The sequence below is a fragment of the Pelodiscus sinensis genome, chromosome 1, assembly GCF_049634645.1.
Source record: "Pelodiscus sinensis isolate JC-2024 chromosome 1, ASM4963464v1, whole genome shotgun sequence".
NCBI classification, from domain to species: Eukaryota; Metazoa; Chordata; order Testudines; family Trionychidae; genus Pelodiscus; species Pelodiscus sinensis.
Window position 1 is genome coordinate 102,976,094 of NC_134711.1, and position 22,958 is coordinate 102,999,051.

The window sequence follows — 22,958 nt, forward strand, 5'->3', positions numbered from 1 at the left end:
GTTACAATTTTTTTTTAAGAAAACCGGAATTGTGTTTATAAGGACAGGTCTCAATTCTGGCATTGTTTTAGGTGGCTTTTTTTTAAAGATTAAAAGAATTACCCCTTTTAGGTAATTTCAAATTTATTCAGATTCCCCTCTTCTATTTTCTAAAGGCAACATTTAAAAATGTTCAGCAGCTGCTTAAATTTTTTTTCAGTGCATTGGTACCAACAAAATCAATGGAGTTTAGCAGAAAAGCAGAAATCATAACTGTCCACTTGTCTAAATAATGCAACCATAACCACTGCATAAAACTACTGAACTGATATGGATCAGGTCAAAATATATTAAGCATTACTCTGAAGAGTTGTTGGACCACAGAGTGATTTGACCCTCCCCCCTCCACCGCCCAAGTAAGAAGTTACCTACATGCACAAAGTCTATGCACCACTGATGCCTTCAGAACAGGACTTCACTGGCACTAAAGTACTGCAAAGGCCTTTTTCTGGCCCTCTGTACAGGGATGAATTTAATCCTTTCAGAGCATTTCCTGTTTCATTTCATACCATCCATGCAACTCTTCAAGCCATGCATTACAGCCATAAGCCCTACAAGAGGACTTAACATAACACCTGCTGAAGCCCATCAGTGCTCCCAGACCAGCCAGAGGAGTCACTACAAAATGATGCAAGGTACTTCTTTTATCCCAAACCCTGAGCCTCCGTATCATTGCCAACCTATGAACTGTGATACCTGCCATTGGAATCCAGCCCCTTTCGCCAGCACAGCACTCACAGATGTTGCCAAAGCCTGGTAAGGTTCTATTCTTATGTTCTGATCTTTTTCAGTTTAGTCAAGTTACAGTGCGTGAAGTCTACCTAGACATCAATGAATAAATGTGATATTTTCACGACGTTTTTGCTATGTTTCTGTTTAAAAAAAAATGGACGTTTCAAGTGTAATTGTGTAAGCAATACTGTACCTTACTAACTTTCCCGTTCACTCAACATTGTTAATATAAAGCAGAATGTATTGGAAGCGTATGTAGCACCATATGTTGCAAATTAGTTATGCAAATTTCAGGAGCAATAGCAAAAATAGGTGATCCCATAGTATATTTATAGACCTGTTGTAGAGGCAAGGGCAATTCTTTTCCCTGGCAGTCTCAGCATAGGGAAAGTGCAAATTGCCTCTCCTCTGACCCTAAGCTGCCCCCAGCCACTGTGCAGGAATTAATTCCCTGCAACGTCTTGCCTTGGCCCCCAATTGTACCCATAGGATAATTAGCTATGCTGTTTTGATTACAAGTAGCATGGTGGAGCATTGGAAGAGAATTGGGGTAACCAGACTCTGTAGCATAGGGGTGTAGAGAGCACCGAACAACAAGCAAATTGAATTTTACTGGAAAGTGAAGTACAAGGCAGTGCATTTTGTGTGTGTGTGTGTGTGTGTGTGTGTGTGTGTGTGTGCGCGCGTGCGCACGCGCGCGCTCCATAGCTGTAATAAGCTCTCACCAGTTTGCCCTACTTACAAGATGGGCAGCAACAGTCAACACTTCAGTTAGTGGCCTTTAAGGATCACCTTAGCTTGAGTGCATGGCAAAGGTCTCCACATTGTGTGGGTTTTATACAGCAGCATTCCCTTTGATTTTTTTCAGAATAACAGTATTGCTCATGCTGTCCTTCCTTTCTTATGGGATGTGTATGGTTTGGGGAGAGGGGGGAAGTTTGTTTGCTTTTGGATATTTTTTGTCACATTGACTTTTTGTGGCTCTGGATTCTGGACCCTCAAAACTAGAGGTTTATTGGATATATTCCTGTGGGATTTTTCAAATCCCCAAACCATCATCCTTTTCATTCTTAAATTAATATTATTGCCACTGTTATCCCAGGCATCTAAACAGTCCTATGCCATGACTTTTGCTTACCCTGTCTGACCAACAAAAGGATGAGGCAGGGAAAGAAGGAGGGAAAATTCATTTAATAGGCTCTCTGGTGAAACCAGGTGTTTGACTCAGTAGTGTACTAAAAACAGACTGCATGGGAAAAACGGAAGAGATTAATGCATAAATAAACACTCAGAGGATTAGGGGAGCATCTGATGCTTTTGGCCACTTGACCTACCTCTAATGAAGGCATTTTTATGAGTCTAGGAATTGATGAGACAAGGTTAAGGCAGGCAAGTGTCACAAGCTGCACCTCCATTTACTTTTGTACATGTTGCTAAAGAGAATGTTAGTTGTATTTGAAGCTTTCTTCCATGGGTGCAATATATTAAGTACTGTTTATATTTCTGTTAGTGCAGGGACAACATGATATTCTGCCACATGAGGATCTGAGTTCATGGCCCAAGTTCAGTCCCTTGCTTGTCAGACTAGCACTGGGAATACAGTACAGGGAAATGTGCCTGTTCAGAAGAACCTTCTGTATCTCTTTGTGGACAGTGCTGTGAGCAAAAATGGTTTATATTGAAAGAACAGCCAATAATCTTGAGTCAAAAGGAAGGTCCAAAATTGGATTGTAACAGGGCAAGGCATCTCTCTAACTCACTTGCTGGCCTGGTCTCCTTTAAGGTTTATAGTGTAAAGAAAAATAAATAAAACTTGCTCACTGTTTGTATCTGTATTTCATAGAGCTACCTTCCCCTCTTGCTCTAGGGACCGATCACAGCCATTAGCTTCACCCTCCTATGGCTGTTCCCCCAGGCATAGCCTAGCCCAATAATCCTTGCCCCCGACAGCTCTTTGTAGCCCTATTGTAGCCTTGCCCCTTTTAATTTGGTCAAATGGGCCCGCCTGTTCTGACATGGGGCACTGGCCAAAAGACTCACAGGGACTGACTGGTCTGAGGTGTATTATCTTCCAAAAGGAAAAAAAAATATGTATATACCCACAACCAGTGCTTTTTTTGTTTGTTTTTTGTTTAAAAACAAAAGTGCAGGTACTCCAGGGGAAAAATGGTTGAGCTCTGACTGGAGGTGCTGGTACTTCATCACAAAAAAAGCACTGCCCACAACCAAAATAATTGAGGACAGGGATTTGGTGCCCTTGAATCTTGGGATTCTCCTTGATTGTCTCCATGTGTGTCTCAGGTCAGCGGTGAGTATCCTATTGCCATTGTCCAAGTGCTTTGTGGGTACAGTGTTCTGAACTACTCCTGTTGAATAATATAGTATTCCTTTATAAGAAAAGGAGACAGGGAATGAAGAGTAGATTGGGGGGGCATTCTGGAAGTACACAAAGGTACCAAGCAAGAACAGTTGTTGAAGAATCAACATTGTGAAGAAACCAGACACATTTATTATTTGCATAGTGACCAAGGGTATGTTACACTTCCCAAAACAAGTAGAGAGGTTACTGTGAAGAATTTCCAAGTTAAAGTGCCAACGCTGTGCATACTTAAACATGTATACAGTTATGCACATAAGCATTTTTATGAGACTACTTGTATGATTTAAGTTTCTCATCAGCATTTACAAGATATGGCCCAACTTTTAGATGAAAGTCAGAAGTGAGAGAGGGTGAGGAGAACAGCAGTAAGTTTTTGCAGCTGTCCAGGAGGCGTGTGCAGACCTTACCTATATTTTATTTTAACAGGGAAGAATATATTAGTATTTTAAATCCATTTGTTGGGAGCTGGGAAGCCAAGGCTGTTCCTATGACTTGAGGGTTTTTTAGTGGATTTTGGGAAAATGTTATTGAACTATGTGGAGTAATGGCTGATGTCTCTGGAATTTTCTGTTTTTTTTGTCAAGAATTTAATATGCAACCACGTAAGCTGTATTTATTTACTGTATTCATTCACTAATATTTTCTGTTTGTTTTCCCAACTATATTCCTTTTAGTGGTGAAAGTGTCTACTAACTGCCTCCTCCCACATGTCTGTTCAAATTTCCTTTCCCGTGCCCCCAACCTTGCTAAAATGTAATTGGATGTCTCATTAGAACTGCTGCATTAATACTGCCTGTCTGCCTCCCTCTCCTGCTATCCACCCTTGCATGATAAGCTTACCACCTGCACAATTTCCCACCGATTTTAATTTTTACAGGAAACTTAGTTTAGTCGTAGCAGAAACCAGATTTGATTTCAATGTCTTAAGTAAGAAAAAGCGAAGAGTCAAAATCTCAGGAAGAAATCAAGGCAACAGCCTTGCCATATCTCTAGGAAGTCTAATGTAGCTCCAAGAGTACAGCAAAGACAGAGGTTTTGTGGCGAGCTTTTCCACGCGCACATATTTAATTCATTGCTGCTCCGTGCCTCCCTTCAACACTTCTTAAAGCAGGAAGGCTGTTTTAGGGCGTGGTTTTTCCTATTTAACAGAGGAGAAACGGGTGCCACTGCCAGTTCCCGTGAAGCCTTTTCTCTCCCTCTCTGCACCCCGGGTGAAACGACTGCCCCTTTCCACCCGGGAAATCTGCCCCCAGCAGCTGTCAGAAATCCCCTGGAGGAGCTGGGCCACTGTGCGGGCGCGGGGGGAGGGGAGCAAAGCCAGTTAACCAGCTTCTCTAGCCGTGATTCTCCCCTCTTCCTTCCCCTGGGTAAACGCTCCACCGGGACCCTTCCCCTTCCCTTCCATCGGCCTATAATCTGCAGGGGGACCCTAACTCCCAAATGTCTCCCCTCCCCTTTCCAAACGCTCCAGCACTCCCCCTCCAGTGTACACACTTACTCCAATGTACACGCTAGCCCTTGGGAAAAAATCCCCCCCCCCCCCCCGGGCGCATTGCTCTCGGCGCTAGCGCCCGGACCAGCGAGCGGCCCCTGGCCCGGCTGGAGGCGATGCTGCCGCTGCTCCAGTCCTAGGAGGGAGCGGCAGGAGGCGGAGGCGGCGGGCGCTGGTTGGCCCGCGAGGAGGGGGCGGCAGGGAGTTTCCCACAATGCTCCGCTGCAGTGCAGCCGCCGATGGATGCTGCGGGAAGGTGCTGCCATTTGCAGCCTCCTCGGCGAGCGGCTCCGTGAGGGGCCCCGGCTCCAGCTGCAGCCGCCGCCCCGTCCCCGTCCTTGTGCCCCCACCTCAGCGCCTGCAGCCGCCGCCTGCCCCCCGCCTGCTCCCTGCGGCTGCCCCGGCCCCGGGGGGCTGCTGTCCGCCCGGCCCCGCAATGAACCCCCCGTCGGCAGCCGGGGAGGACAAGGGGGCTGCTGGCAGCGGCAGCTGCTGCCGAGGAGCCGAAGGCGGCGGCGACTCGAGGGGCTCAGGGGCCGCAGCCGAGGAGGAGCTGGGCACCGCCGGCCAGAAGGAGGAATCCCTGGAAGAAAAGCTGCGGAGCTTAACCTTCAGGAAGCAGGTGTCCTACAGGTGGGTGAGGGCAGGCGAGGGGAGGGGGTTCCCGCGCCCCTTGCACCAGCCTCGGAGTCTGGGGGTTGGCAGGGGATGGGGGGATCCCTGGGCACAAGCGCCAGCCTGGGAAGTTTCCCCTGGCGGCTGCAAGCTCCCGCTTCAGCGCTGCGTTCCTGCCTCCCTGGCCAGAGCGGAGAGGAGGCGCCAAGTTGGTAGTTCGAGCCACTCCAGCAGGTAGGAAGGGGCCCGTGAGGGCGCTCAGGCTGAGATGCAGGGATCTCCGACAGCCCGCAGAGCAGCCCTCTGGCAGCCACCTGGAGCAGACAGAAAGCTTTGAGGGAGGCAGTGATGGGGTTGGTTGGGGGTGGGGAGAGATTCCACGCTTCCCAAGTGGGCTACAATATAAAGTGCCATAGTAAATAATCTTTTGCTCAAGCTGATGTCAAGACTCTTACATGTAAATAGTGTGTGTGTGTGTGTTGTGTGAGTGTCTGTGCATTGTGTGCGTCTTTCCTCTGTGTGTATGTATATACCTGTGTATATATATGTGTGTAAGCTTGTCCATGAAACATGCTACATTTGTGGCAGCTAGTTCTTTAGTTATGATGTAGTGTTTGTATGGAGTGCCCTGACAGCAGGCTGTGAGAGTTACACTGTCAGAATGATGTTGCAGTCAGGGATTAGCGGGAGGGCAGCACCATAATTGCCTGAGTTACTTTTATTTTCCCCAATGAATCTGGATTACACTAAAAAAGAAACCCTCCAAATAGGTGGAGGACATTTTGAGAAAGAGAGAGATGGGGAACAAACTCTTTGGGATTACAAAGAGAGTGAGAAATACTACCTGTCAGCATGTGGAGTGATTCCTGAATGTTACTGTTTAGAATACAATTAAAGCTACTTATAATTTCTTGGGCCTCAAAACATTTATTAGAAATGGGACACAAATACATTTCCTGAGGCATTGCTGTTTCTGATTTTGGTTTCTCTGGAAAGTGTCATGAAGAGCAAGTCTTTTTTCCCCTCTCCTCCTCTACCCACCAATGAGTCATTATGTAAGCATTAGCAGATGACAAGGTGTGGGGGTGGTTATGCCAAATACCCACACAACTTGACTGATATTTGAGGCAGAAGACTGAAGGCCAAGTATGTCCAAGCACCTGGGAAGTGTGGGCATTTGATATAACTGAAGTGGGGTGTTGCTTTTATTACTTTTTTTTCATTTTGTCATAATGCATTTACATCATATACTCAAACAACTAGATTCCTTTTTTCCAAACATATTTCTGTGACTTGATAACTCAGGGCATGCTAATTGAGTCCTTCCATTTTTTAGGTTACCAATAAGCATCTGCCCCCAAGTTAGTAACTATTGAAAACTGTTATTATTTGAGAGGTGTTTAGCAGAGAAGTTGGTGGCCTCAGTCTAATTTTAGATGATTAACCACATATTTTCCCTCAATCCCCTCCAAAAAACCCCAACACAGTCTGACCCAGAACCTTTGTTGGGGTAAACCACGTTAACATGGAGAGTGGAAAAAACTCATATAACTGCTACCTTATTATGTCTTTAGAATAAAATAGGACTTCTGTGTCCATGGCTGTCAGGTCAGCAACTTTCAGTAGCATTGAGGTGCTTCTTAAAAATACTCTTGTGCTGTCCCCTTACATTCTTCCGGTTAAAAATGCTCCTCTCTCTCTCCTCTCTCTCTCTGTCTCTGTCTCTCAATGGTGTTTTAAAATTATGTAATTTTGTACTTCTAGGGAGAAGTTGCCTCTCCATAGTTAAACTTGAAGTTAAATAATACTTCATGTATGGGTAGAGAATATTTCTTCTGATTTTCAATAAGGGGTGAGTGCTCAGCCGATGAGGGTAAAGCTGTAAGTGATTCATCCTAGGTTGTCTTTAATGAGTGACACTGGCTTTCTCTTGAACATTTTGTATATATGTCATTTGTCAATATTTTTGTAACTTTATTGCAGTAGTGTTTTTTAAATTGCCATTTTGTGGCTGCAACTTATGCGAATTGCAGCTGAAGACGGAGAACTCCACTGGTTAATAAGACAGGGAGGGTCAGTTCTAAATGTTGACATCTGCCAGCCAACATGCTTCTGGGGAAAGAGAGATGTGGTCTCCAGTAGATTTGAAAAAGTTCTTAATTAAAGCTGTATATTTTAATTTAATTTAATTGATTTGGATATCTTATACACTGTTGGAGAAACTGTTCAAATCTACTAGTAACATATTCACTTTCACTGGCATTGTGAAATATGAGTAGCCTTCCTTTTCATTGGGACCTCTGTATTTCTATACTGTGCGTACGTAGGAGTTTTATAATAAATATAGGTAGGGAGGAATGACAGGATTTCTCCCCCCTCCCCTACTTTCTCCACAAATGCATGAACAGGCAGCAAGTCTTGAACTTTAGAAATGGGAGGTTTTCTCAGTAGTATTTAAATAACCGTTTCTGGAGGCATATTATTCTTTCTGCTTGTTTTAGACTGAGGAAAGGAAAATAATTTTTCTATGCATCCTGGGATTTCCATACACTTCTTTTTTTGGAACTGATTTCCTGCAAAGAATGTTCCTTTCTTTCAATTACCCACAGAGCAAACACCAGAGTCAAAGACTTGTACAAAGCACTGCTAGTGAGTTTGTTTTTTCCTCTTAAAATTGCTACCTTTTTTCTCTTTGCAAATTATGGTGTTGCAATGGATTTATAAATGCAAATGGCTGTATAATGTGCAGGAAACTTTATTTATATTGGCACTTGGACTCTTTTCACTCTAGTACATTAGAAATTATTCAAAGGGTTCTCTTTGTGTGTGTGTGTGTATTATATTGACACACAAGCAAACATCTGTATTTATAGGTACATCAAAAGAATACAGCAGGAACATGCTTAAAATAGCCCAGACCCATGCAAATAAATGTAAAAACTGCACTGGTGACAAATGACCAGGTGAAATATGAGTGGAGAGGGATGGGGGTAAGATGTCTTTTTAGCAAAGGAGGGCAGGGAAAGAAAAAGAAAAAAAGAAAACAAAAAATATTTGTATGTGCACTTCGTATGCCTCTTTTCTGCCATATACAGCTTTTGTTGTATATTAATTTTGGTTACTTTTTCTAAGTTCCATTCCTTTTAGCCTCTCATTTAGTTGCTAAGCAACAACTTTTTCATTATAAGGAAGATCTAGTTAGGGTAATTACATAGTTACTGTAAAAATATAACTTGCTAGTTTCCCAGGGGCTATGCCATAACTATAATAAACCTAGTTTAGATGTAAATGTTTACATTCACATGGCCAATGTATTTGAGTGCAGGGATTTATTTATTAAATTGGCTATGAATTTGTATGCATACATAGACATATTTGTTCCTTTATGTAGTGAAATCTGATCAGTGTTTGTGATTTAGAGAAGACCACAAACAAATTGCTTTGCATCTATAGGCATGTTGCACTCAGTGCTCCAAAATCAATTAAGTGTATTATGTTGCCAACTCTCATATACCATATTGAGTCTATACCAAGGCAAGGTTTGCAGAGCTACTAGAGGAAGAAACATTTTGTTTATTCAAAAAGCCACTTAGATGTTTGCTTGCTGTATTCCTTTCAATTATATATTTATATACACATACGCAGTGGGCATCTGGCACTTACCTGTGCTTGTGCATGAGACAGTGTGTATTTTGGGCATGTATATGTGCATATGTACACTCAGTTGAAGTAGATCTTCATTTGCAGGTGGAGTACTTGCCCTTCTAACTTTGATTAGTCATTTTCAGGCTTGGAGTAGTCTCAGTACTCTGCAGGTTATGTGAGATAAACTCTGAGCTTTGCTGCTTGACCTTACCTATCAATTCCCATGTGTCATACAATCTCTCTGGCAACACTGCATGTGTATGGTATTTTCTCTAATTCAAGGATATGTGGCCAGTCCAATGGCTGTTTAGTCTAGACGAAAGCTTAAGGAAATGGTCTGCCTTGTGATCCTAGTTCTTGCACCAAAACTGGGACATCGTCTTCCATAGCTGGGTTTTTACATTGTAATATTAGCACCCCAATAGTCATTTTAGTGTTGATTTTTACTTCCCAAATATTGTGGCAAGTATCTTCAATAACCACATATGAATACTGGGCTCACACATTGAAGAATATCAATTTTTAAATATATTGATTTAATGCAAAATTCATCTCTGTCCTCCACAGAAATTGGCAAAAATAGATGCTCCTCCTGCAAAGCAAAAGCTCTGCTAAACCTGGTCCTTCTAGGAGCACTATCCCTAAAGTAATAAGACGTATGTGAACATTTAATTAGTGTAGAGTTCTTTGGATGTTATCACATACAATTGCTGGGGAAGTTCCCCTACTGCCCCGCACCCATAATACTTGCTAGAATTTTGCCTCTGCAAACACCATATCATTTCATTTAAAGGGGACACTGTCAACTTACCTTTCGTTCAAACTTTATTTTTTTGTTAAACAGCTTTTGTCTAATGTGACAATCAGTAGAAATGTTTCCACTAAAGGAGATAGACATCATCCTGACACATTTGAATCTCCAAACCATAGCAGGTTTAAAACCCTTAAAATGAAACTGAGTACAAACATAAGAGTGGCTATACTGTGTCAGAGCAAAGGTCCACTTAGCTCAGTATCCTGTCTTCCAACAGTAACCAATTCCAGGACCCCAGGGGGAATGAACAGAACAGCTAATCATCAAGTGATCCATCCTTTGTCACCCATTTCCAGCTTCTGACAAACAGCCTGCAAAGACCATTCCTGCCCATATTGGCTAATAGCCATTGATGGATCTACTCTAGTGAAAGTGCACTACTCTTGGTTTTCAATTATTTAAGTGGCGTTTCATAATTAGAGTGGAGAGAAATATTAAAAAGTAGACAAGGAACATAAATCTTGACAAGCGAATTGACTTTAACTTCTTTCACTTCTAATATTTAGTAGTAATACAAATCTGATGGATTTGACACGTGAAATATGAAGGAAAGGTTTTCTGTTTGTCTAAAAGTTGTCAATTGCCCCATTTTAAAAGTTAAATTCACCAAAGAATTTTCCTGTGGTGTAGGTTATGTAGTCCATCGATTTAATTCTGTCTTCACCTTGACCTAATTGAGAGAATCTTTATTCAACGGCATGTTAGACAAACATTAGAAACCCTAGAGGTGTATGGCTTTCCCTCAGAGGTTTGTCAAGGAGATATGGACCATGCCATAGGAGCTACAATGAGTGAGCCCTGCAGTGCTAATATGTAGTGGCCTGGTTTCTCAGTCATCATGCATTGTATTTGGCTAATGCAGCCTGCCCTGATAGGAAACAATGTTGTTTCAGTTTTACTAATGAAAGTGGTTGGAGGTGGTGTTTTTGTGTCACTGAGTCAGTTTAAAATCTAGTTCCACTCAGAAAAGTGACTCTCTAAAATTGGCAGTTGGAATTTCCATGGTTATTATTTGTTGGCAATGGCCACAAAACCCAGGGAGGCTCTGGTCAGATGGAACTAGTCACTGACTGATACATGGCAAAGACCATGAGGCACTTTGATACCACAATGATTTATGTGGGAGGAATACTTGGCTAGGTAAGTTTGGGGTTCAGGGCTTTGTGGACTACAAAAAGAATTGCAAAGAATAGAACAGAAGCTCTGTAATTCTCATGTCACTTACTTGCAAACATGATAATTCTCATAAAACTCCTGTAGGTATCACTTCACTTCTCAGCTAAAATTGAGCAGTAGAGGTAGTGCTTGATGACATCTCGTACTACTAAGATTTTTTTACTTTTATGGAATATGACAGCACATTTACTAGTGTACCATGAAGCATTGTAAATAATTAAAACAGAATTATATTTGTCAAAATAAAATAGAAAACCTTCTGTGATGGAGTACCTTTGATCTTTTAATCATGTTGTTTGCTTATTCTTAACATTATCTAATCCTTAATGGGTCTCCCAGTCAGCAGTGTGAATTAGAGAGGCAATCCTGTATCAAATGGCAGGAGATGATTTTTTTATCCTTTAACTCATGTCAAAAAGTAAGTTCCAAGTATTGTCTCAATCCCATGCCAGTCACTTACACTTTCCTCTGCAGAGCTTCACATAACAATGTTATGGGATACACTAACATATGATGTTTCAAGTTACTTTGCTTTCCACCTTGAAGCATTACCACTTTTTTATACTTTACTGCAAAATACATCAACTTCATGCTTTTGAACACATGGTGAGGCCTCCAAAGAGTCTCTCTCAAACTATTTATAATGCTTTGTGAAAGGAGGTGGAGGTGCTAAGTTCTGCAATGAAGAGAGGCTATGACAGTTCAGAGGCACAAATAATACCATGGCTAAATAGTCTTACTCTGGGGTAGTTGCTTTTTGCGATCCAACCCATCAAGTTTTCAGTTGCTTTTAAAACTTTCCACTCACTTGGGAACTTTAATGCATTCACTTTCTGTGAATCCTAAAAATAAGAAATGGGGAAAAACATTAAATTTTCTAGTTTAGTGCTGTACTAATGCAGGATAATTTTAATATCCCACGGGGTAAATGTTTTGATTGCATTTTCCCCGTAGGACTTGTTTTCTTAAAATGTACATCATTTAATCCTTCCCCTTTTCTATATTCTCCCTCCTTTTCTGTTTTGCTTTGTGACACACACTTTCAAGATGACTGATTTAGTGGCATAGCAGTGCAGTGGGCCATGATGTTAGAGAATTACAGTGGGTAAATTGCACCAGCTCCATAGCAGGTCAGACAAGTAACATGGTCAAGTATCATGGACAAGTAACATGGTCAAGTAACACCATGCAAGGCACTGCATTTAGCCGTATGGAGTGGAAATCTATCAACATGCATCTGACGAAGTGGGTCTTTGCCCACGAAAGCTTATGCTCCTACACTTCAGTTAGTCTATAAGGTGCCACAGGACTCCTCGCCGCTTTAACATGGTCAAGTATCTAGAGATTTAAGTGTGGCTCTTAGGAGACCAGAGTTCTACTCCAAGTTCTGCCAGTGACTTGCTGTATAACGGTTGGAATAAAGTACTTGATCCAAAACTTTCAGTGGGGTGTTTTAGCTTTGAGGTACCCACCTTAATGTGTATGGGGTCTGATTTTCAAAGATGTTGAGTGCCCATAACATCTTTTGATTTCATTTTGGAGTTGTGAGTGCCCAGCTAAAAATCAGGCCTTGGATATCTCAGTATGGGCACCTAAAATTAATGGCCACTTTTGAAAATGTAATCCCTGTATCTCATTTGCCCCACTTGATAAATGGAAATAATACATGTTCGTTTTTGGAAACCTCTGTAATATTCTTGGACAAAAGTCACCATGGCACAGATTCAGCAATGTATAGTGTTTGTGTAAGCTTAATTTTAAGAACATAAGTAGTTATAATGACTGCAGTGGAACTGCTCTAAATTAAGCTGATGCTTAGCTGATTTGCTGAATTGGGGCCTGTATAAATGCATAATAAAGTGTTACTGAGTGTAGATACAAAACAGTAGTCTACGATTGCCTGGCAACTGCCCCAGGTGAAAAGCATAAGCTAATGAGAGCTGAATCCATGCCACACAGGGTGAGAACACCTTCATTATTGTTATTCCCATGGAGTACATAATCCAATAATCCACACATATCACCCAAGACAGTGTCAGTGTTGACAAAATGATTTGCATGCAGCCTCATGTGGCTCCTGACAGCTTTTTATTTGGTTGAACTTGGCTATGTGGTCTGGCTGCTGGGAAGCTGACACGAATATGCAAAACTACCTTCTGTGCTTTTCCAACTCACTAATTCTCTGGCTTATTTTGCTGTAAATCCAGCACTGTCCTACCATGTGACAGTGATAATCAGTCAAAGGCTTTCCCAGATATTAAAAAACAAAACAGGCAGGAGAGACTTACAGCTCTCTTGGCAGCTTCTTCTAGCTGCAGTCTTGTCTTGAAATGAAATGGGGGTATGGGGAAGAGGAATCCACGTTCACTGGTGTTGGTCTGCAAGGCTTTGCACACCATGTTTTGGCTGGAGTGTCACAGTAGCACAATCACATTGTTCATCTGAGTGCCCTAATGGGATTTCTTTCCCGAGCTCTGGTAGCTCTCAGCAATTTGACCCATCATCACCCGCATCAGAGAGAACCTGTCTAGGGGTGGCATGAGTGGAGATGAAGAGTGGAAAATTTAAAAAATAGAGAAAACAGAGTGTGTTTTCGTGCATGTGTGTGTTCACAGAAGTTGTAGGAGTCTGTGCCCATGGGGTTGTGAGGAATAATTTCTGAGGACAGGACAAGGAGTAATGGGCTTAAAGTGCAGCAGGGGAGGTTTAGATTGGACATTAGGAAAAAATTCCTAACTGTCAGGGTGGTCAAATATTGGAATAAATTTCCAAGGGAGGTGGTGGAATCTCCCTCTCTGGAGATATTTAAGAACAGGTTAGATAGTCATCTGTCAGGGATGATCTAGACGGAGCTTGGTCCTACCTTGAGGGCGGGGGGCTGGACTCGATGACCTCTCGAGTTCCCTTCCAGTCCTATTATTCTATGATTCTATGGGGTGCTGTTTGTGTGAGTAGGCATGATGTGTGAATAACTTCCCGTGTATGCAGGAGGAAGGTGTGTGACCGGTGTAAGTATAGTATGTATGTTTGACCTGTGCTATGTATTTTGTCAGCTGTTTGTGTGTGGTAAAAGTAATCATAGAATACTAGGACTGGAAGGGACCTCGAGAGGTCGAGTCCAGTCCCCAATCTGTGATGTGTCCGTGTGCTGGGGAGATAACTTAGCTCTATGCTAAAACTTTATTGGGCTTAGTGTGTGGGGACAGCCTTTGCGTGTTGGAACATAGGTCTGGGCTGTGTATCCCTTGGGTTCTGTACATATGCACTTTATGTGAATGTATATAGATGAATGAGAGGGGACATCATTAGCAACCATTGTTTCGGTAACCTTTGTGTATGGATTACTGTGGTTTTCTTTTATTCAGCTTTCCTTTCAGCTGTGCTGATACATAGTTAGAATGTTAATGTTTTTGCTCAGAGACTTCAGAGTGAAGGCCTTTGGCCTCATTTCTGATCAAAGGTGTTGTGCCAAGAAGGGTCTTATCACAGGACTGACAACTAACAACTTCAGAGCAATCTGATTAAGGTTCTCTATTTTAGATGGCTCCTTTTTCTTTCTTTTCTCTTTCCTTTCACATCCCAATTTGGCACCAGCTAGCTAGCCTCAGTAAAGGGAAATGAATGCATTTGATTGGTTCCTTGCCTTGCTTCCTACCACTGGTTCTTCCATGATATAAGAATTTCAGAATAATTTCTCTACCTGGGTGTCTGAATGACTAGCATCTTGAACTTCCAGAGGAGAAACCTGGATGGCCTAGCTTTATCTGTATGTTTTCACCCATGAAAGATGAGAAATATCAGTGAGTTCATATGTTGGTCCATTGTCTTTTTGAAACCTCATTTTACCCTCTAGATGTACACAAAATGTAGCATTTTGGGGGGACAGAACGGAGAAGATTGTTAGGGAGTCTTTTTATATAGAACTAGCAGCTTTATAAAATGCTTCCTAACTGGCTGTAAATAATTCATGACCCATTGGCTATAGGACTGTTATTTTCTTGGTGCTTTTGGACACTGGGATGGTCTTTGAGGCTATATCTACACGTCAGTGTTATTTTGGGATTCTGCGTCTTTTGAGCACACCCGTTATTTCGAAATATAACGGGCTCGCTATTCCGACTACCCTGCAAACCTCGTTCCACGAGGAGTAAGGGACATTTTGGAATAGTGATTTAATTCTAAATAAGTGCTATATAGACAGCGCCAAATTTCAAAATAAACTATTTTGAAATAAGATTGAAAGTAGCTATGCAATTTGATATTCTCTGTGTGACATTTTTGGGTAGGTTCCTTGTCTGACAGTGAAGATTTGTTCATATTACAAAGCAATTACACAATTTGGTTCTCTTGGAAATCTCTGCTGAGGAGAGCCTTGTATGTGGATTACTGTGGGGGATCAGGACTTCGTGTGATGGAAGATTTTCAACGGGAGGGGCAGTACTGTATTTGCTGTCTTGTCAGTTTGATCCAGGTATGATTGGCTCCTCACTTTCACAAGCCTCAAAATAGACACTTCTCTGTCATGCTCCACCCAATATTCTCAAGGTGATTTAAAAAGAATTAGTTAAACTATACAAATGTCTCTCTGTGGTAGGGGAGTAATATCCCCATTTTATAAATGGGGAAAACTGAGATGCTGAAGGATAAAGAGACTTGCTCAAGGTCACACACGCAGTCTGTGACAAAACTGGGAATAGAACTTAGAGCCCCGACTTTGAATTGTATGCCTTTAACTGCAAAACTGCTCATTCACTTCAAAAGGAAAGAAAAGAATCAAGACAGCAACTTTCAGAAAAAATGTGGGAGGAGAGAGTCAGAGGGCAGGCAGGTGCAAGAACATTATCACTTCATCTCATTAGTGGCATGCACTTTGTAAGATTTTTGTCTTCAAATTATTTTGCATGTTGAACAATTGTGGCAGTTCATTTTTAAAGAACTATATTAGCTGTAGGCCACCATTGGGTTGCTTGTAGTGTCCCAGATTTCCGAGGCCCTGCAAGTAGTACACTAAGATGATTCAGAGTGAAGATAAAGACCTAGCAGCTTTATTAAATGCTTCCTAACTAGGTGTAAGGAATTCATGCCTATTGGCTACAGTTCTGTTATTTTCTTGATAGAAGGAAGGTGCCTTTTGACCTGGGAAATACTCTGACACTGCTCTGATATTTTCTGTGTGACATTTTTGGAAAGGCCAGAGAGTCTTGGAATTGTAAATTGGGGATGAGCTGTTGGGATCGGGAATGAAATCCAAAGCGTCTCATCTCCTGGCTACCAGTTCAAAGCCAGCTCTGGCTGGTAGTGGCAAAGACCATTTCCATCCAAAGGCTGTTGGGTGGGTTGTGAGAGAGGACTCCTAAATCACAGAAGTGATGGAAAAGAACTATTAGGTCCTCCAGAACACCTCTATGAAAAGGCTGTTCTTATCAATAATTTCATCTGCAAAGCCCAGGATGGAACGGGAATACATTTGGTTGGGAATGAAGCATAATAATTTCCTCTGCCATCTCCCATTCTAAACCTGTGTGAATGAATACAGGGCACAAGTGCACGCAGGATTTCAGTCTTTTGAGCTTCTAGTTATGCACATTTCACTAGCACTGACTTCATGAAAAACAGTGTGTAAATGCGCAGGAGACAGTGGCCAATGCCCCTAGAACAGGGCTGAGTTACATGATGTGGATCTATTTTAAAGACTGCATTGCAGGGATGGGCCATTTTTCTGATGGTAGGAACCCTGCACTCTCATTTGAGAGACATGGGCTCCATTTCTGGTTTTCTTGAGAAATGCTTGGCTGGCAGGAACTAGGAGAGGAGACCTTGTTGGGCTCATCTCTCAGAAGGGCAGGGAGGCAAATACCCTCTATCATCACCTTCACTCAGTTTAAGAAGTGGCTATTCCCTTAAAACTCATGCACATTTTCACTGCCAGAATGATTTCCATGTGCATATGGAATAGGCTATCTCTAGTCAAGTGTGTAAGAGGAGTGAGCGCTGAGCGGCAGAAGTTCTGGCTGGGACATGTTTAGTCTTCACAGGAAGAAACTTTTGAGTTTTTTTTAAATTCCACCCTTTTGTATAAATTTTTTGCTTGTGAAATATGGAAAGGCTTTGTATGTCAGGTTCCTTCACTCCCCAAACAAGTTCTCAGGCACTAGATTTTTCTTAAAGGTGAAATGAAATCACATACCTGATAGTTCTTTCCAAAGAGTATGCCATGTGGGAATTTGACTCTTTGGGGTACATGTTCAGAATGGTGCATGGCAGGCGAAGGTTGAAGTGCACATATCCTATCAAAGCTGATGAGAGGTGTGCCACTTAGAATCCCACTATGTTTAGAAATTGGTCCCTTACGCTGTTCGTTGTACTCTCCAGGGTGCTGGGACACCTCTGAGAGTACGGGCAGAGAGAAAATGAAATGGCTTTCAAGCTTTTTAGCATAAAAATATGAAAGAATGCTTTCCCACCACGTACTGTATCATTACTTTTTATCATTAGCCTGCTAATGAGTTTCCTCTGGGGGTTGTAATGAGGGTAGTTCTTACGCACTTACCTAATTACCAAATGATCCCCAGTGTATGTCTGTGAGAAAATTTTTGTTGGGAAAACCCACTGGATTTCATTACAAACTAAGGACTAGATCTTATGGAGTTTCTGTGTGTGGATCTCTCCCACTGATGTCAGTGGATTTCCATGTGTGGGGAGCTTGCAGGGTCATGTCCTCAGGTTTTGTGCATTTTAGGCTGTTATGGTTTTGAATCACACTCTAGGAGACTGAGTCACAACTTCGACTTCATGGCCAGAAGAGACCATTATGATCATCCAATCTGACCTCCTGCACATTGCAGGCCACAGGATCTCACCCACCCACTGCTGCAATAGGCTTACAACCTCTGGCTGAGTTACAGAAGTCCTCAAATCTTGATTTAAAAACTTCAGTTACAGAGAATCCACCATTTACACTAGTTAAGACCCCTGGCTTTCACACAAGACCAAGTTCAACTCCTTGGTTGCGAGCAAGTTTCATTGTGAGTTTTGAGGATCACTGGATGCTGAAACATAAAGTGAAAAGTAGGGGCTATGTACAAACCTGCACAGACTGGAAGCAAAGCGCCTTTGATAACTTTACCTGGAGGGATGTTTTGTGTCCAGTACCTGTGTAATCTCTGCTACTCAGAGTCACAGGACTTTCCACCCCACTGTGGTGCGGAAGGCCTTTCTGTGATTTAAGTGACATTGACGAAGGAGTCAGCAGTGCCCAAGTAGCCTGAATCTTTAGGGGCATTGGGCTTTGTGTCAGATCAGAGGAAAGACATGCTTTATTTTTCATTTTGCCTCTCCAGGTAGCCAGCAGCTTCAGCTGTCACTCTTTCTTCCAGGCCAATCTATTTTGCTTTGGGTTGAATAATTTCTTATTTTGTTTCCTGCACATTTTCAATCAGGATAGAACATTTGATTTCTCAGTGCCCTCCCTTCTCCTTGTCTAGACCCTCTGTCTCTGTCTGTCTCTATCTCTGCCTCTCTCCCTGGCACTCTAGTTCTCAGTGTTTACTCCCTGGCTTGTTGCTTTGCTTGCCTGGAATTTGTCAATTGTCCTTCCTGCTGCTTTCTAATGGTTATCAGTAGAGTTATGCTCTGTGCACAGTGTGGTGTACCCCGAGTTGCATAGAAGCTGTTTGTGGAGACGTGGATGAAAAACACACATGTGCACGTACTGCACTTCACATTCCATAATGAACGTCTATATTTGTTGTTGAACCTGCTTAAGACCAGCTTCTTCCCCTCTCCTGTGGCTGGAATAGGTTTGAGAGTTCAGTGCTGTCCCGTGACTTTAGTGTCAGGAAGCTCAGCATAAGCTGCCCCCTTCCTCAATATGTTACGTTTGCGGTTATGCAATTCCTCAAGCCCTAAAAAGACAGGGTATGTTGCAGTGATCACAAATTGGTATGGGCACCTTATTTATAATAGACAAGTGAGAGAGCCTGATTCTGGAGTTTCCCCAATCAGTATGGTAGAAATCTATCCCTCTCCCTTTGACAAAAAAGCACCCCTTTTTCTCTCTCGTTTATAAAGCTGTTGTGGAAAAATGCTGGAAACTATCTGTGCAGAGAATCCTGTGTCATATTGCAACCTGGATCTGTGCTACAAGCAAATAACAGGCCAGACAAAGTAGCAATTTGAACATTAGTCTCATTATTGTTTGGTGCTATTGGGAGCCTTGATGGGCTATTTTTGGCCCTGGAGATCTGGTTCAGCTACTGCCTTTCAGACTGATATGATAGCTTTCATTTCATGCTTCTGTGATATAGGTTATCATATTGCCAAGATGACTCGTCATTCCTTCCTATGACCAGTCAGGGAGCCCCCAGAAATTTTTCATTCGGCATGCGGCAGGCCTCCCTGATGCCCTTTTTCAGAGGGATCCCCCATGAAGGCACTCCACAGCTCTCCTTACTTGTAGCAGGGGTCTTGAAGCATTCACTAAGTCCTGCTGGAAGTGGGGAGAGGCCAGGCAGGCCCCTGGGGAGAGGGGATGACTGGTGTTGAAACTGTTACCTTAGCTGTGGCAAGGAGGAGCAGTACTGGCTGCCCCACTGCCTGCTCAAATTTGGTCCCAAAGGGGCTCCCCCACCTTTTGATGGAGGGACCACAGGGGTCAAATGGGAGTGGCCAGGAGGCTGCCAGAGCTGCTTCTCCTTGACACTTCTTTGGGGCCAGCTCTTGCACCAGGAGGGTCCAGCATTGATGGCTTGGCACCATTGCCAATGGTATGCACTCTGTGCAATGTTTGTAACCCGCACACCTTGTGGTGTTCTGTTCCATCTAGTGGCACGGAGACCACTCAGAGAGAACAATGAGTGTGTTCTAAAGCCTGAGCTAAGAGCCATGTGGCTTTTAGCTCATGCTGCAGAGGCTCATGCAATTAGCTCCAGAGGCTCCAGGTTTGATCCTGCCTGCCGATAACCAGGGGCTGACAGTGCTACACCTGCACCATTGTCAGCAGCAGATCGAGGGCTACCCGGTTTCTATTTCTAAGCAAGAGAGACCAAAAACTGACTACACTGGTGTGGGGGTTAGGAGATGGTGTCAGCTGTAATATTCGGTCCATTAGAATTTGGACTAAGACCAATCATTCATTTTACAAAGCTGCTAACTGATCATTTTCAGACACTGTTAGTTTGTTCTGCAATCAAGCCAATGTCTTAGAGATGAAAGTCCTCTTCCCTCACTATCAATTCCCTGAGCTAGCCTGTCTCCCAAGTGGCTGAGTTCAAAGCTGGAGGAAACGGTTGCATGCTATGGAATAGACTGTAGTTTTAAGTTCACATTAGAGAAGCATGTGGGGACACTGCAAGGATGGCTAGAGGAATTGTGGCTGGCTCTGAAGGGGAATATATACTGTGGGGGCAGTTCCACCACCGTTTGGAAAGGATACAGCCATGCACCAGCTGACAGGGGCAGGTGCAAAAGGGGGTAATTGCCCTGGAGCCTGCTGATTCAGAGGGGCCCAGAGCTCTTGACTATCGCTGCTGTCAGGGCCGGACTAAGGGGTGGGTGTGCCGGGCAGCTGCCCGGGGTGCCCACCGATGGGAGGCGCCTGATGGCAGCTGTAAGGGGCACGCAGCATCCCTTATAGCTGCCACCAGGTGTCACGCACCCAGCTCCCGCGGCGCCAGCCCCCCCTCATCCCCGTGGCGTCGGCCAGCAGCGCCCCTCCCCCCACGGTCGTGGGGCCCTGCATGGCCAGGCGAGGTGACCAGGGTGGGCTGGGCAGCACATGCGCCGTGCGCCCTGGGGGCAGACCCGTGCTCCCTAGGGGGGTGAGCCTGAGCCCCAGGGGTGGGTCCGTGCATGCGCTGTGCGCCCAGGGGCGGCACCATGTGCCCAGGCCCGGGGCACCAAAATGGCTTGGGCCAGCCCTGGCTGCTGTTACTGCGGCTGTGGTAGTGGTCAGAGTCCTGGGCCCTTTAAATCACTGTTGAAGTGCCATGGTGTGTGCTCCAGAAAGCACTAAGGAGTGGGGATGAATGGGGTGCAGTGCACTCCTGAGGGCTGCCTGGGGGGCCAGTGTGGTGAACTCCGGGTAGCACTCAGGGCTTGTTGCCCTGGCCATGCTCCCTCTGCCTGAGGCTCTGCTTCTTCTGAGAGTGCAGAGCTGCCCCCCCACACCTTGCCCAGGGGCCTGTGGAGACTGTCTGTGCCCCTGCCATGCAATACTAACTAGTGGGCTCAGCTATGTTGGCTCATGACAAAGTCCGTGGCCTTGCCCTTGTTTTTCCCCTTTGGGAAGACTGGCATCACCAGTGACACTAACCAAGAGATGCACCTCTGCTTCCCAGTTCGATTCCATCGGGCTGGGGTGCATGGTTTCCAGTGGGAAACAGCTTCTTGTGTCATGCCCCTGGGTTGCCCAGTGTTCCACACAAGTGATTCCAGATGTGTGCTTGCCAGCTAAGATGTCTGTTTCACAGAACTCATGCATGACTTTTTTCTTTTTAAAAAAAATCAGTTTCTATTCCTTTGTGATTATCCTGTGCCCTACACATTTTTAGACAGAGACCTCAGATGAGTTTGCTGATTGTTCCTTGTAGCCAGGACAGATTTCTAGTGCAGTGTTCAGCTGTTTTTCTTTTGACAGTATGGCCATCCATATAAACAAGGCTCAGTCAATTCACTTCCAAGTGGTGCATTAGGCTCCCAGCAATTCATGTCAATTTCTCATCTCAAATCTAGGAAAGGTGCCAGAGATCAGGTAGCAATAAAGTTTAGGGAAAAACCTCCACTGTTCTCTCTCACTGGGACTGTTCTTTCTCCTCCTTCCCACGAATGGAAGAGGGAGATAGTCAAATATGATTCTGTCACCTGATTTGATAGGATTGTGATAGGACTGATTAGCTTTGCTATTCCCTCCTTTCTGAGGGAGGTTTTGTGCTCAGTGTTAAAATCTGACATATTGAATTCAACTAATGCAGCCATAAAAACAGGATGCAGAAAAAAAGTAACCCGTACCTAGTGAAGCCCTAAGTACTGGCTCCTTTCTTCCCCCTCTTGCTTTTACCCTCTCCTCTGCCATTGCATTCTAGATGTGGAGCTTTTGAAGGAAATGAAGGAACGGGTGTTATCTAAATATTCTTGTCATTGGTGTGTTTGGGGTTTTGTGCGTCTTTCTCCTTTGATGAATGGTAACATAACGTTTTTAGAAAAAAGTGAGTTTTGTGCTTCTGAAGCATGTTGGGGTTGGTACACCTTAGAAGCTGACAGCCTCTGCTTATTCATAAGAAAGGAGCACCACAGACAGGAGCCATGTAACCTTCCAACAGGCACTAAGTGTGCCTCAGTCCCAAGTTAGTAGAGAGAGGGGACAGTTTAATTTTTATTCAGCGATTGACCACTCTCTCTCTCCTGAGCCAAGAGTGTGCCAGCTTTTTAGCAGTGAATTTCGTTTGCTAAGGACTGACTTGAGTCCAGCTCCTTTCATGTAGATTGTTAAGCAGCCACCCAATGGTGTTGCCCTTCTGTTACCAGTGCTTTTGTTTTGCCACTTGTCACAGCTGTACACCTCTCTGAATGAAAACCCTGCATCCGTGTCTCTTACAGGACACAGGGTGCAAGGGGAGATGTGCCTAATGTCGGGCCATCGAGAAATGTACCAACAGGGAGGCATCATTGTGGCCCTGAACAGACTTTCAGGCATTTTCAGCCAGTTAATTTTGGAATCCCAGACCTTACCTTCTGAGAGAGCCAACACAAGCAACATCTTGGAAGGTGCTACAGGACCATTGTTGTTTTTTCAGTTTTTTTTTAGTTACAGATGCTAACACAGCTGCCTCTCTGAGACTTTTAAACATAAGCAACAGTGGGTCAGTGGAATATTTGGGAGGAGATTGAGGTGCAGAAAAGATGGTACCAACTGTGAACAGGTACCATAAATAATGATTTCTGTCAGCACCTCTTTTAAGCTTAGAAAAGTGTGTGTGTGTGTGTGTGTGTGCGCACGCGCCACCCTAGAAGCTCAAGGCCTCCGTTTTCTGCTAATCCACCCCTGAGATGAAGTGGGGAAGAAGAAG

General features: G+C 43.7%; 1 protein-coding gene across 9 annotated transcripts in view; it reads left to right on the forward strand.

Annotated features, from left to right (window-relative positions):
• The first annotated feature begins 4,900 nt into the window (after positions 1-4,900).
• Positions 4,901-22,958, forward strand: part of DGKI (diacylglycerol kinase iota) — a 319,613-nt gene continuing 301,555 nt past the window's right edge. For 8 of the 9 annotated variants that reach the window (XM_075940048.1, XM_075940058.1, XM_075940081.1 and 5 more), the window contains exon 1: positions 4,967-5,276. In XM_075940048.1, coding sequence (XP_075796163.1) covers positions 5,080-5,276 — 197 coding nt within the window. In that variant the 5' untranslated portion in view covers positions 4,967-5,079. Of the gene's footprint in view, positions 5,277-22,958 lie in introns of all 9 variants that reach the window. The other variant, XM_075940098.1, reaches the window with a different exon arrangement.